Source organism: Canis lupus, chromosome 23, assembly GCF_048164855.1.
Source record: "Canis lupus baileyi chromosome 23, mCanLup2.hap1, whole genome shotgun sequence".
Lineage (NCBI taxonomy): Eukaryota > Metazoa > Chordata > Mammalia > Carnivora > Canidae > Canis > Canis lupus.
In genome coordinates, this window is record NC_132860.1 from 29135701 (window position 1) to 29149923 (window position 14223).

At 37.8% G+C, this 14223-nt stretch overlaps 1 protein-coding gene across 6 annotated transcripts in view; it reads left to right on the forward strand.

Annotated features, from left to right (window-relative positions):
• UVRAG (UV radiation resistance associated) overlaps nucleotides 1-14223 on the forward strand; it is a 312994-nt gene that overhangs the window by 220749 nt on the left and 78022 nt on the right. For 5 of the 6 annotated variants that reach the window (XR_012015697.1, XR_012015696.1, XM_072794671.1 and 2 more), the window contains exon 13: nucleotides 13227-13305. The exons of the other annotated variant lie outside the window; for it this stretch is intronic. Coding sequence is in view for 3 of the 5 variants with exons in the window: in XM_072794671.1 (XP_072650772.1) it covers nucleotides 13227-13305 (79 nt within the window). In the remaining 2 variants the exon portion in view is untranslated. The remainder of the gene's footprint in view (nucleotides 1-13226; nucleotides 13306-14223) is intronic. 6 annotated transcript variants of the gene reach the window in all.

Sequence of the window (14223 nt, forward strand, 5' to 3'; positions counted from 1 at the left end):
TCTTTTAGTGGGGTCTTCTGAAAGTGCATCTGTATAATCCACAACTCTCCTGTATCTTTAGGCTCTTATCAGAATCAGTTTACCTCTTGCCCTAACTGAACCTGAATTTTCCCAGAGGACCCCACTTTTCCTATAGCCTTTCTATTGGTAGTTCTTCATTTTCTTAAACGCTAGGTATTCAGATATAGGAGGTGAGATTAGGGTGTTCTTGCTCCTCATTGCTTTTTCCTAGGTTCTCATTTCTCTCCTCTATCAGTAAAGTAAACATACAAGAACTCTTCTCCTTTGAGACATACGCTCTTCAACTATACCACTCTTTTCCCTGCCAGTCTCTCAATAACAGTCTTACTCATATATTTTGGCAACTGAGAAATAGAGAAAGCAGAGAAGTCAAGAAAGAGGGACACTCTTTGTCTTTATTTAAAGTCTTGCTCTTCTGGATGAATTAACACTCAAGTAGATGATTCATCCGATACCCTCATCTCTCGTTTTCTTGATCCTTGTCACCAACGACCTCTTGCATTTCATTGTTTTTCATTTACTCTCATGGTTCATTCTAAATCATGTCATCATTTCAGTTCACATCCAAAATCTGATTCAGGCATCTTGCTCTCTGATGGCTCTTTCCTCTCCTTCTGTTCATTTGTTCAGCCACTTGTTGATTGCTCCTCTTGGCGGCCTTTAGACCCTAGCCCCTTTTTTTCCAGTTTAGATATTATGGCCCATTATTTTACTAACACCTTTGTCTTGCCCCCTGTGGCTTTTTGTCGTCTTTACAACCCTGCAATCCATTTTCTCTGTACTTGCTGCATCCAAGCAGATGTCTAGGGAAAGTCACACAATAGCATCATTATAAACTCATGCTTAGTAACCACTTCGGGGCTCCCAGTAGTGCTCAGCAGTTCTATTACATTCCTTTGTTCAGGTAGATCTACCATTTAATCAAGCTTCTATCTAGTTCAGCAAAACAAACATTAAGAGTTATCCATGATTCCTCCTTCTCTATCATTCTTCACTTCCAACCCATAACCAAATCTTTATGATTTTGTTTCCTAAAAGCCTTCTAAATTAAATTAGTCTGATTTTTACCATTTCTGATACCACCACTTAGTCCAAGCAACCATGATCTCTCTCCCATGATTATTGCAACAGCTAGTCTCACCTTCTCCAAACCATTTTCTGCCATAATTTCTTCAAAATGTGAATCTAACATCATCAGGAAAGTTCAAAAAGAAAGCATTCATTTAATAAGGAATGTATCAAATACAAATCTGAGCAAGTTATACTTTTGTTTAAAGTCCTTCCTTGGTTTCTTGTTGCTCTTTGGAAAAAAATCAGACCATGATCTATCTAGGCATGTCTTAGAGGATAGAGAGCTGTGCATAATTTCCCCTCCTAGCCATCTTCAGCTTTATCTCTCAACACAACTCCCCTCAGACCAATATATTGGCCTTTCTTCCAATCCTTGAGACAGCATACTCCTTCCTGCCATTGGGGCCTTTACATATATGCTGCTTTCTCTCATTGAAACATTCCTTCCTTTAGCTTTTACCCATCTTTGCAATCTCAACTGGTGTGTTACTTCCTTTCAGAAGTCTTCTCTGACGCTTAGTCTTTGCCTGCCTGTTTTCTGGACTAACGTTCCTTTCCTTCTGAGTACTTAATTTATAAATTATATATTTGTTATTGTGATTATGTGAGCAGTGCCTGTGTACTCCACTGGACTTCAGGCTTCATTGTCTGTATTTGCCCACCCTCTTACCTCTACCACCAGCACCATAGCTGGCACAATGTGAATTCAGTGAAAATTTGCCAAATGAGTAAACTGTATCCATCCAGGCTTTAAAAATTTTCCTTCATCCTTCTTGTTACAATGGGAGAGTTGTCCCACCTGCTATCGAAGACAGATCTTTTTCCTGCACCCTCACCTGTACGATGGAGAGCCTGTTCCTCTCACTCTCAGGAAGTTTTGCTATGCTTCACCCTGTTCTCCTGTTACTGAGCTCACCTTTCTCTGTGCCAAATTCTGATCATCTCCATTTTCCTACTACGTCACTCCTGAACTCATACTATCCTTCCTTCATCCCCCACTACTTCATTTAAACTTGTGTTTACCATATTACCAAAGCTACCTACCAACAAACTCTTATAATTACATCCATTAAACATGTTTTCATGTCCATTTTGCCTAATCTGTCAGCCCTATTTATTGATAATATCTTCCTTCTTAATACTTTCTCTGAGCTTTTTTGGTGAGACACTTGGTTTTCTTCAAATCTTTCTGACCAGTCCTTTTCTGGTTGCTCTTCATTTTCCCCATCTCTTCTTGATATTCTCAATGTTTTGAAATAGCTGTCTTCTCTGTAATTTCTCTAGGCCATCTCATTCATATCTATGGCTTCAGTACCTATCTCAATTTTTATAATTCCTTAATATTTTCACCCCAAATTATCTCTTCTAACTTTATATTTAAAATTTTGTATGACACATATTTTGTATACATATTTAATATATATACACTTGTTCCTCCTCCAGTGTTCCCTGTCTCATTTCATAGACACCACCATCTACCTATTTACCTAATTGAGACACCAAATGTTCACCTTTGACTCCTCTCTCTTCACCTTTACAACCAATCTGTCACAGATTCCACCCACCAATTATAGCACAAATCTACTCACATATATTTCTTTCCACTACTGGAATCCTAATCAAAACCATCACCATTCTGATCTAGATCATAATAGCAACCTCCTACCCATTTATTTATTACATGGTAACCAGAGTGCTCTTTACAAAGCAGAACCCCAACCCTTCACTCCCACACTTTAAAAAGTCTTTGGTTATCCTCCCATGGTCCTTAAGGATACAATCATGATGTCTTATGGTTTACAGGACCCCACCCTGTCTGGCCCCAGCCAACCTCTCCAGTTGAATCTTCTAGCACTGAGCCCTCACTCCATTCCTCACTCCAGCCTCACTCCAGCCCCTAGCTGTCTGTTTTAATGCCATCTGTTCTTTTATCAACATTAAGATGACAACCTCCTACTGTCAGTTGCTTAGGCCAACAACTTTGAAGTTCTCCTTGACTCCCCTGCCTCTCATACCTCATATAAGATCTGCCAACCATTATATTGGCTCTGTCTTCAGAATAGGAGAATTCAGCCACTTCTGATCACTTCCACAGCTACTGTCCTAGTTTAAACCACCCTCTTCTCTTGCCTGGATATTTGCACAAGCCTTTCAATGTTTCCTTTCTTGCTCCCCTGCAGTTTGTCCTCACAACACTCCTGAGCTTCCCCTCATTCAGAGTAAAAGCCAGACTCCTTATTTTGACTTATAAGACGCTGCATGACCCTTTACCTTGCTGCCTTTATTTCCTTTCCCTTTTACCTTGCTCTACTACATCCCTTTGCCACCCAGTATGTATACCTGTGGTCTGCCATATGGTGTCACTACATTATCATCAACATGCAGCAGCAGAGATAACGCTTTAGTGATATTACACAACTTGATAGAAAAATGAGGGTTTCTTTAGTCATGAAAAAGTAAAATAGTCTCTTTTTCTCTGCCAGGTGGAGGGAAAGGGAGAAGAGCATTTCTAGGAAGTGAGTAAAGGCAGAAAGCGATGAGCTTGATGTGTTCATGAGACTGTGAGGAGACCACTTGAGCATAATAGGCTGCACATAAATCAGGCAGACAGGTCAGATCACTTAGGCCTGGAAAGCTGGGCAGAGGAGTGGAAATTGAAGACAATATGTGAGTAGGAAGCCGGGCTGAAAAGCAACATGATAAAAAAACGTGTACTTAAAAGGATAAAGAATAATATTGGCTTCTAGTGAATAGACAGGAATGCTGCTAAAACATCCTACAATGCACACAACAACAAAGAATTTTCCAAAGTGGCAGTGGAATAGAGAGATAAGAGTGTTTCACTGGAAAAATGGCTTGTTGACTTGGTGAATCATTGCATATATAAAAGGCAAAGAAGGTGAGTGAAAATTGAATGTTGTTTAAGCCTGAGTAACTGATAAAAGTGGTGGTAGAAAACTAATCTAAATGGGAGAAGGTATGTTAGTTTGAAGTAAAGTCATAACCTCAAAATATATTGAGTATGTATTATCACATTTGCTACAAATAATTGAGCAGAAGTGATCTTAATATGTGCAATAAAAAATTTGAATTGGGAGCATCTGGGTGGCTCAGTCAGTTAAGCCCCTGACTCTTATTTTCAGCTCAGGTCATAATCTCAGGGCTTTGAGATTGAGCCATTGTCAGGCTCTGCACTCAGCACACAATCTGCTTGAGATTCTTTCTCCCTCTCCCTCTGCCCCACCTGCTTGTGCTCTCTTTCTTTCTCTCTAAAATAAATACATAAGTCTTTTTTAAAAATTTGAATTCACTATACCTGTATACTTACCCCAGTTTAACCATTAAAGAACCAGACCTTGATGTGGGGCACTGAAGGTGAAGGCAAGAAACCATCACCAATTTGGAGTCTCTTATAAAAATGTCTAGGTTGGGGAAGAGAGGGTCATGCTTATAATTGTATCTTTTTAAAAAGTTTATTTTACTTAAATTCAATTAATTAACATATGCTGTATTATTGGTTTCAGAGACAGAAGTCAGTGATTTATCAGTCTTATATAATACCCAGTGCTCATTATATCATGTGCCCTCCTTAATGTCCATCACCCACTTACCCTATCCACTACCCCCAACAACCTTCAGTTTGTTTTATATGATTAAAGGTCTCTTACGGTTTGTCTCCCTCTCTGATTTCGATTTGTTTTATTTTTCCCCCTCTTCTCCTATGATCCTCTGTTTCGTATTCTTAAATACCACATATGAGTAAGATCATATGATAATTGTCTTTCTCTGACTTATTTCACTTAACATAATACCCTGTAGTTCCAGTCACATCCTTTCAAATGGCAAGTTTCATTTTTTGATGACTGAGTAGTATTCCACTGTGTGTGTGTGTGTGTGTGTGTGTGCGCGTGTGTGTGTACCACTTTTTCTTTATCCTTCATCTGTCAGTGGACATCTGGGCTTTTTCCATAGTTTGGCTCTTGTGGACCTTGCTGCTATAAACATTGAGGTCTAGATGCCCCTTTGGATCACTACATTTGTATCTTTGGGGTAAATCCCCAGGGGTGTGATTGCTGAGTCATAGGCTGGCTCTATTTTCAACCTTTTGAGGAACCTCCATACTATTTTTCCAGAGTGGCTGCACCAGCTTGTATTCCCACCCACAGTGTACAAGGGTTCCCCTTTCTCTGCATTTTCTCCAACATCTGTCGTTACCTGACTTATTAATTTTAGCCATTCTAACTGGTGTTAGGTGGTATCTCATTGTGGTTTTGATTTGTACTTCCCTGATGGCGAGTGATGTGGAGCATTTTTTTCATATGTCTATTGGCCATTTGTATGTCTTCTTTGGAGAAATGTCTCTTTATGTCTTCTGCCCATTTCTTGATTGGATTATTTGTTCTTTGGGTGTTGAGTTTGATAAGTTCTTTATAGATTTTGGATACTAGCCCTTTGTCTAATAGGTCATTTGCAAATATCTTCTCCCATTCTGTCAGTTGTCTTTTGGTTTTGTCAACTGTTTCCTTTGCTGTGCAAAAGCTTTTTATATTGATGAAGTCCCAATAGTTCATTTTTGCCTTTGTTTCCCTTGCTTTTGGAGATGTGTCTAGTGAGAAGTTGCTGTGGCTGAGGTCACAAAAGTTGCTGCCTGTGTTCTCTAAGATTTTGATGAATTTCTGTCTCATATTTAGGTCTCTCATCCATTTTGAGTCTATTTTTGGGTATGGTGTAAGAAAGTGGTTCAGTTTCATTCTTCTGCATGTTGCTGTCCAATATTCCCAACACCATTTGCTCAAGAGATTGTCATTTTCCAATGGATATTCTTTCCTGCTTTGTCAAAGATAAGTTGGCCATAGAGTTGAGGGTTCATTCCTCTGTTCTGTATTCTGTTCCATTGATCTATCTGTCTGTTTTTGTGTCAGTACCATACTGTCTTGGTGATTACACCTTTTGAAGTAAAGCTTGAAGTCTGAAATTGTGATGCCACCAGTTCTGGTTTTCTTTTTTCAACATTCCTTTGGCTATTCTGGGTCTTTTGTTGTTCGATACAAATTTTAGGATTATTTGTTCCAACTCTGTGAAATAAGTTGTTGGTATTTTAATAGGGATTGCATTGAATGTATAGATTGTTCCAGGTAGCATAGACATTTTAGCAATATTTGTACTTCCAATCCATGAGCATGGAACATTTTTCCAATTCTTTGTGTCTTCCTCAATTTCTTTCATGAGCATTCTATTGTTTTCTGAGTATAGATCCTTTGCCTCTTTGGTTAGGTTTATTCCTAGGTATCTTATGGTTTGGGGTGCAATTGTAAATGGGATCGACTCCTTAATTTCTCTTTCTTCTGTCTCATCTGTTAATGTATAGAAATGCCACTGATTTCTGTGCATTGATTTTATATCCTGCCATTTGCTGAATTCCTATGTGAGTTCTAGCAATTCTGAGGGAGTTCTTTGGGTTTTCCATATACAGAATGATGTCATCTGCAAAAAGAGTGAGAGTTTGACTTCTTCTTTGTTGATTCATATGCCTTTTATTTCTTTTTGTTGTCTGATTGTTGAGGCTAGGACTTCCAGTACTATGTTGAACAGAAGTAGTGATACTAGATGTCTCTGCCATATTCCTCTCCTTAGGAGAAAAGTTCTCAGTTTTTCCCCATTAAGAATGATATTTTCTTTCTTTTTTTTTTAAGATTTTATTTATTTATTCCTGAGCGACACAGAGAGAGGCAGAGACATAGGCAGATGAAGAAGCAGGCTCCATGCAGGAAGCCTGATGTGGGACTCAATCCCAGGACTCCAGGATCATGCCCTGAGCCAAAGGCAGATGTTCAACTGCTAAGCCACCCAGGCGTCCCAAGAATGATATTTTCTGTGGGCTTTTTGTATGTGGCTTTTATAATATTGAGGTATGTTACCTCTATCCCTATAAAACTGCGAAGAGTTTTTATCAAGAAAGGATACGGACTTTGTCAAATGCTTTTTCTGCATCTATTGAGAGGATCATATGGTTCTTGTCCTTTTATTAATGTAGTGTATCACATTGACTGATTTGAAGATATTGAACCACTCTTGCAGCCCAGGAATAAATCCCACTTGGCTGTGGTGAATAATCCTTTTAATGTACTGATGGATCCTAATGACTAGTATTTTGGTGAGAATTGGCATCCATGTTCATCAGGGATATTGATCTGTAATTCTCCTTTTTGATGGGGTCTTTGGTTTTGGGATCAGGGTAATGCTGGCCTCATACAAAGAGTTTGGAAGTTTTCTTTCTATTTCTGTTTTTTGAAACAACTTCAGAAGGATAGGTATTTTATTCTTTAAATGTTTGGTAGAATTCCCCTGGGAAGGCATCCGGCCCTGGTCTTTAATTTGTTGGGAGGTTTTTGATGACTGCTTCATTTTCCTTGCTGATTATGGATCTGTTTGGGTTTTCTATTTCTTCCTGTTTCAGTTTTACGTAGTTTATACATCTCTAGGAATGCATCTGTTTCTTCCAGATTGCCTGATTTGTTGACATATAGTTGCTCATAATATGTTCTTATAATTGAATTTCTTCAGTGTTATTTATAATCTCTCTTCTTTCTTTCATGATTTTATTTCTTTGGGTGTTTTATTTCCTTGGGTATTTTAGTTTGTTTGTCCTAGAAGTTTTTTATCTTTCCTATTTTGAAAGATATTCTTCCTGGTTAAAGTATTGCTGGCTGCATAATTTTGTCATTTAGCACCCTAAATATATCATGCCAGGTCCTTTCTGGTCTGCCAGGCCTCTGTGGATAGGTCTGCTGCCAGTCTAATGTTTCTACCCTTGTAGTTTACAGATCTCTTGTCATGAGCTGCTTTCAGGATTTTCTCTTTGTCTCTGAGATTTGCGAGTTTTACTATTATAGAGTGTTGACCTATTTTTATTGATTTGAAAGGGGATTCTCTGTGCCTCCTGGATTTACATGTCTGTTTTCCTTCCCCGGATTAGAGAAATTCTCTGCTATAATTTTTGTAGTTCTTTTTTCTTTTTTTTAAATTTATTTATTTATTTATTTATTTATTTATTTATTTATTTATTTATTTATTTATTGTAGTTCTTAATGATCAGTAAACTTGATCCTGGCTGGATCTTCTAAGGGAGGGGATGTTGTGCTGATTCTTGGCTGTCTTTGCTGGGGGTGGAATTGTATTGCTCTTTGCCAGAGGGCCAGATTAAGTAATCTGCCCAGGATTGCTCTATGTGGCTTTTATTTCCTGAAGCCTTTCATGCAGTTTTAGAAGATGAGAGTGAAAATGGCAGCCTCCCAATCTCCAGCCTCAGGCTCAGGGTCTCACTCCTCAGTGTGCCCTCAGGGAAACGTCAGTCACTCCTGTCTCCCTCGTCTCCATCTGCACTCCAGGTGGAGTGTTTCTGTCTCAGGCATGCAATCCCGTTTCAAGTCACCAAACCCTGTAGACTCCTGTGGCTGGTACCCACACTGTTCCTCCCAGGAGAGAAATGGGGGATCTCACAGGTTCTGCCACTTGCTGTATCCCTGCTCAGAGAGCAGTAGCACTGACTGTGCGTCGGTTCATGGTTTATGGCAACGCTGAGCTAAAAGCCCACTTCTGGACTCACTGATTGCAGCAGGTTTCCCCACTCCCATGCCTGGGAACTCTGCCGCACTCAGGCTCTTCCTGTGACCCCAAGGATCTGAGATGACCTAGGATTCCACCCCTGCTTCACCTCCTGAGCACCTTTCAGGCAGGAATATCCCTCACGAACAGACTTCTGAAAGTTCTGATTTTGTCCTCCACTGCTATATCATTTTCTGGTGCCAGCTGGCAGAGCCCCCCTTCTGCATGGTTTACTGTCCCATATATCACCTTGGATTCACTTCTCCACACCTCCTACCCTGCAGAACGTGGTCGCTTTTCTATTTGTAGAGTTGCAGCTATTTTCTTAGATCTCCAGTTGAGTTTGCAGGTGTCAGATGATTTGATAGCTATCTAGGTGAGCTTCTGGGACCAGACAAAACTAAGGTCTCCTACTCCTTCACCATCTTGGACTCCATATCAATAATGATATTTTTTTAAAGTAAGAATGATTCAAAACCACTTTCTTTTATAATTTTTTTCCAAATTGAGTGAGATACATTCTTCATGTATACACACATACACACCCATATAAAGTAATTGTACATACACACACATATAAACTTTTACCTTAAAATATTTCTATGTTGAGACCATACATATGAATCTCTTTTTTTATCATTCCATTTACTGGTATCTCAGTAGACCTACTTTGTAGCCTTGGCTGTTGCTTATCATGACTCTTTGGCATTATAGTCTTCAATTATTTTCTTGGTTCCTGAAGGAAAGATGAAGTTATATTCAGTATATTTAGTTTTGCATGTTCAGTATTAGACTCTTGGAGATGAAAGAGGTACATAGTCTAATGAGTCATTCAGTGTTTGATTCCCCCCCCCCCCACACACACACACACGTGTCAGTTTCTAGGGATGCTATAACAAATTAGCACAGACTTGGTGGCTTCAAACAGCAGAAGGTTATTCTCTCATAGTTACAGAGGCCTGAATTCCAAAATTAAGGTGTCAGCAGAATCACACTCCCTTCAGAGGCTCTCAGGGAAAATCTTTCCTTGCCTTTTCAGCCTCTAGTGGCTTCAGGATTCCTTGGCTTGTGGCTTTGTAACTAATTTCTCCCTCCACCTTCACATGACCTTTTCCTCTGTGCGTCCCTTATACAGACATGTATTGGATATAAGCCCCCCACCCCGATCATTGAGGACAATCTCTTCTTCAGATCCTCAGCTTAATTGCAGCCCTTTTTCCAAATAAGATCACATTCACAGAATTTGGATATGGGGACCACCATTTAGCCTGTTAAGCCCCCTGAATGTATGTCCATTATTTGTTGCCCCAATTTGTTTCTGATTGGCTGCCTCTACCCAGGATTGTTTGGATTTTGACTAACTCTGGGGTGATATCAATTTTCCTGTAACTTTTACCATTAACTTTGGTTCTCTCTGTTTGAAACCATGAGAACAAAAACAATTTTTTTTCTCTTTCTCTCTGGAAGTCCTTCATTTGTTTTCTCTTAGATTTCTGTGCTCCAGACTATACAACTCTGGTTCCTTCAACCATTTCTCTTAGGATTGTAACTCCTTTTCTTCTAGTGACCTAGTTATGCTGCTTCTCTAAAGCACTCAGAGGTGATAGAAAGAATTTTGAATTTATAATTGAAGACCTAATACTCAGATCATGTCTCTTCCACTAAACAAGGAAAGTCAGGTTTTTTTAAACAAGGACATTGGACCACTCTACTTCGCTGCATGGTTTTTTTAGTCAAATGAGATGACCAAACCTATAAGAAAATTTCCATTTGTTTATCCATATGCTTATAAAAAAAAATTAACTCCAGAACTAAACATAGATCTCTCAGTATAGTCTAATCCACTGCAAAGTATTTGCCAGTAGCACATTTCCTGATGATGTGCTCTGTTTCTGTTAACATAGCCTGGATCACAATCACTTTGTAGTAGTCATGCCATAATTCTTTTTTCATACTAAAATTACTGTGTACTCAAGAGTTCCAAATCATCCTCAAATATAATCTATTTATTCCTTTTATATTCATTGATATGTACCAATGTAGAGTTTGTGAACTTTTCAGATAATTTGGAAATTTAATTTGAAATGAATTTACTATCAATCGTTTTAATTGCCTTTTCTGTAAGACTTTTATAACAGGAAATATATAGTTCTCCTTCCAATTATTTGATATAATACTTGCCTTTAATGAATCCTATTTGTGGAGTTAAGGACATTTTTCTAGTTGTACTTAAATGACCACATTCTTATCTAAACCTTTTATAGTTTGCTAATGTGATTTTCTATCTATATTGAATTAAGATGCCTTTGATTTGTATCTTATGTCCTAATAGTAATAGGTTTTACCCTTTAAAATGGATTTCACTTTTCTAGACTGCTTTATAGATCTATAAATCCATGTACTTTTGTAAAGTGAGATAAATGTACAATAGTTATAAGCTGTTATATTGTTCAACTTGAAGTGGCCCCTTAAGAAATTGAAAGCAATATAAGATATGAACTCTCCTGATGTTTGATCTGTCTTAAAATTGCCCTATTTGAACCCTTGTTTTTAATCACTCTTCAGATTTGTTTTAATGTTATGTATATACCTTGAAACTTTTTCTATAAAGAAGTCCTAATGAAGTAATAAAGTCAATGTTGTGAGATCCATTTTCCAGGAATTTAGAGACTTGGCTTTCAATGTACTTGTCTAACATTTGAAGCAGTTTCTGTATTGATAACTTGAAAGTGGAGATATATATGGATTGGAGAGCTGTGCAGATAGTCTACGTGTAATGGTTTGTAGAATAACAACTACACAGTACAGAGCTTTAGGACTCGACCATATTTCTTCCAGAGGGCCCCTCTGTTGTTATGTCTTTACAATTACATAGTTCCTTTGCTAGCTACCTCATACAAATTTGGCTGATTCCCAAATACCCAGGGAAAGCCTAGTGTTGCACTTTGCTTATCCTGAATTTACTGTTATTTTTATGTATCTCGATTTAGGGCCACACCACAGGTCCTAGTTTATTTTTTGCTGCTTCCATTAAATACGAAACTGTATCTTCTTGACGGGTGTATGAAGCATTTGGTGTTCCCTTAGCAGAGAATAAAGATAGTTAATAATCTTGCTTATTTCCCATTGGGAAATAAGTGCCTGGGAAATGTGCATATAATTTAGTAGCACAACAAATTTATCTTTCAGAAACTATATGTAACCAACAACTTTTAAGAGTTTAAATGTTTTTAATTCCGTTTATTTTCTTTTTCCTGGAAAACAGTACACACGAAACTTTATGAAATGTGTCTTTTCTTTGGGCATTTGAAATGAACAATATACACTAATTGTCACTTTCCATTTATTTCAATAGAATTATTTTATTTTTTGAGAATAGTCATATATTGCAAAACTAAGGAAGGTGTATTTTTCATCTCAATCCTATCTAATAAGTTGTGATCAATCTGACCTGGGTTTGTATGTTTATTTCAAAGGATAGAAATGTATGCTTAGTCTTGAGAATCAGGACAATATGAGTGGAATATAACCTTTTCTTCTTAAGTTACAGAGCTAGGACAAAGGCAGAGAGGGAAACAATCTCCAAAATAACTCATTACCTTGATAAGGGTCCACAAATCTCATGCTTTTGTTAATTCAGTGAGTCAAGTTAAAATGGAAAGTCTTATGAGATTTCTATGGCATGACATTGCCTTGGAGAAGTAACATTGAAATAACCACCCCTGCAGATGTGAATGAATTTTGGATGAATTTTCACTCATATTAGTACTGTTGATTTGACTGGCCACCTTAAAAGAAACAGAAATCTTATACGTTGCTTTCAAGTCTGATTTTTTTCCTTTAATCTTTTCTATTTAGTAGCATTTGAGATGTCAGGCCCAGCATATTAGAGGTAAAAACTTCTAGGATCTTAATTTTAGGGTGGTAAATTTATAGTAAGTAAATATAAAACATAGTGGCCTAACTACTTGGGGTTACTGGGTCACTCCTTTATATATTAATTAGTCCCTTGTTGCATGACCTACTCAATTTTTTGAAAGTTACTTATTTATTTGAGAGAGAAAGAGAGCATGTATGTGTTGGTGGGGAAGGACAGAGGGAAAGGGAAAGAATTCCTAGCAGATTCCCCACTAAGCATGGAGCCCCTTGCAGGGCTTAGTCCCATGACCCTGAGATCATGACCTAAGCCAAAACTGAGAGTCAGATGCTGAACTGACTGAGCCATGCGGGCACCCTGCAGTTTTTCTTGAAACAAAGCAACCATTTTCTGATTTGGCTAATTATGAAGATATTAAGGCAATAGGTTGCAGTGACTATAACCAAGTGATTTAGTCCAAATCTAACCAAGTGATGATTTAATTCAAGGCCTCAGATGCTTATGCTGTATTCAAGGAACTTCTTGTATCTTTGTCAACAACTTAGAGGTGGTTTTATTCTTGTTTTATTCAAGCTTTGGAAAACTTCTGATCCTACCGGTTTTTTTGTTGTTGTTGGTTTTTGTTTTGTTTTTTGTTTTTTGTTTTTTTTAGGTTTCCATTATATCCAAAAGGAGGGGAGAAGTTACAGTTTGATTATGGTGTCTATCTTCTGAACAAAAACATAGCACAGGTAAGTGACTTCACTCCTTTTCTACCTCACATACAGCTTGCTTCCTTGGATTGCTAACTTTCTTTTTTTATAAATAAGTACTACAACTGATTGTTTTATTTAACCAGTTATAGTGATAATGCAGAGTTCTTTTTTGGCCACAGTCTTATTTTATGCCATCATAAATACTACTGAGAAGCAGTGAGTACACACTGAAATCCTACTAAACTCAGCCGCTCTTTACTGAGATTTTCCCTGCTAATAGACTATACTTGAATGTGTGTATTTATAACTTCTTTCCTCTGTAACTTCCCACACAGCTTTCTTCTCTTAGACCACTTTTAGAGACTCATTTTGCATTGGGAGTTGTTCATGAAGTAAAATTTTAGTGCCTTTGGCAAGTCCTTAATGGTCTCTTCACCTTATTATGCAGGAACCAAAAAAAAAAAAAAAAGACCAACCACGTGGCCCTTCCAACCATCTGGGGTTTTTGTGGCTCTCTCAACATCTAGCCAGTTAGTATTATCTCATATGAATAAAGCCTTTCCATATGCTGTAGAAAGACTAACAGATGCTTGAGTTTGCACTTTCCTGAAAGAAATAGGCAGCATTTCTTTAGCATACTTGATTCTACTTCAAGAGGTATACATTCCATAAGTTTTCTAGTTCTAAAGGAAGATCAGCTTCAGTGCTTTGTTTTTATTTGGACATATCTGATTGGAATATCACATGGATGAGTATCCACAGTTTGGCTGTTGTTTAAAGACATTATCAGCTCTATCCTCAGACCTTTTCTTTTAATAGAAGCAACAAGGTGTGTGATGTTTTTGTTTTTAAAAGGCTGTCTCCTAGCTAAAGACTCATTGAATAGTTCCCCCTTTTCTTTCCTGATAGATCTAGAGTTGCTATTCTATATGGTATCATCTTTGCCTTGCATTT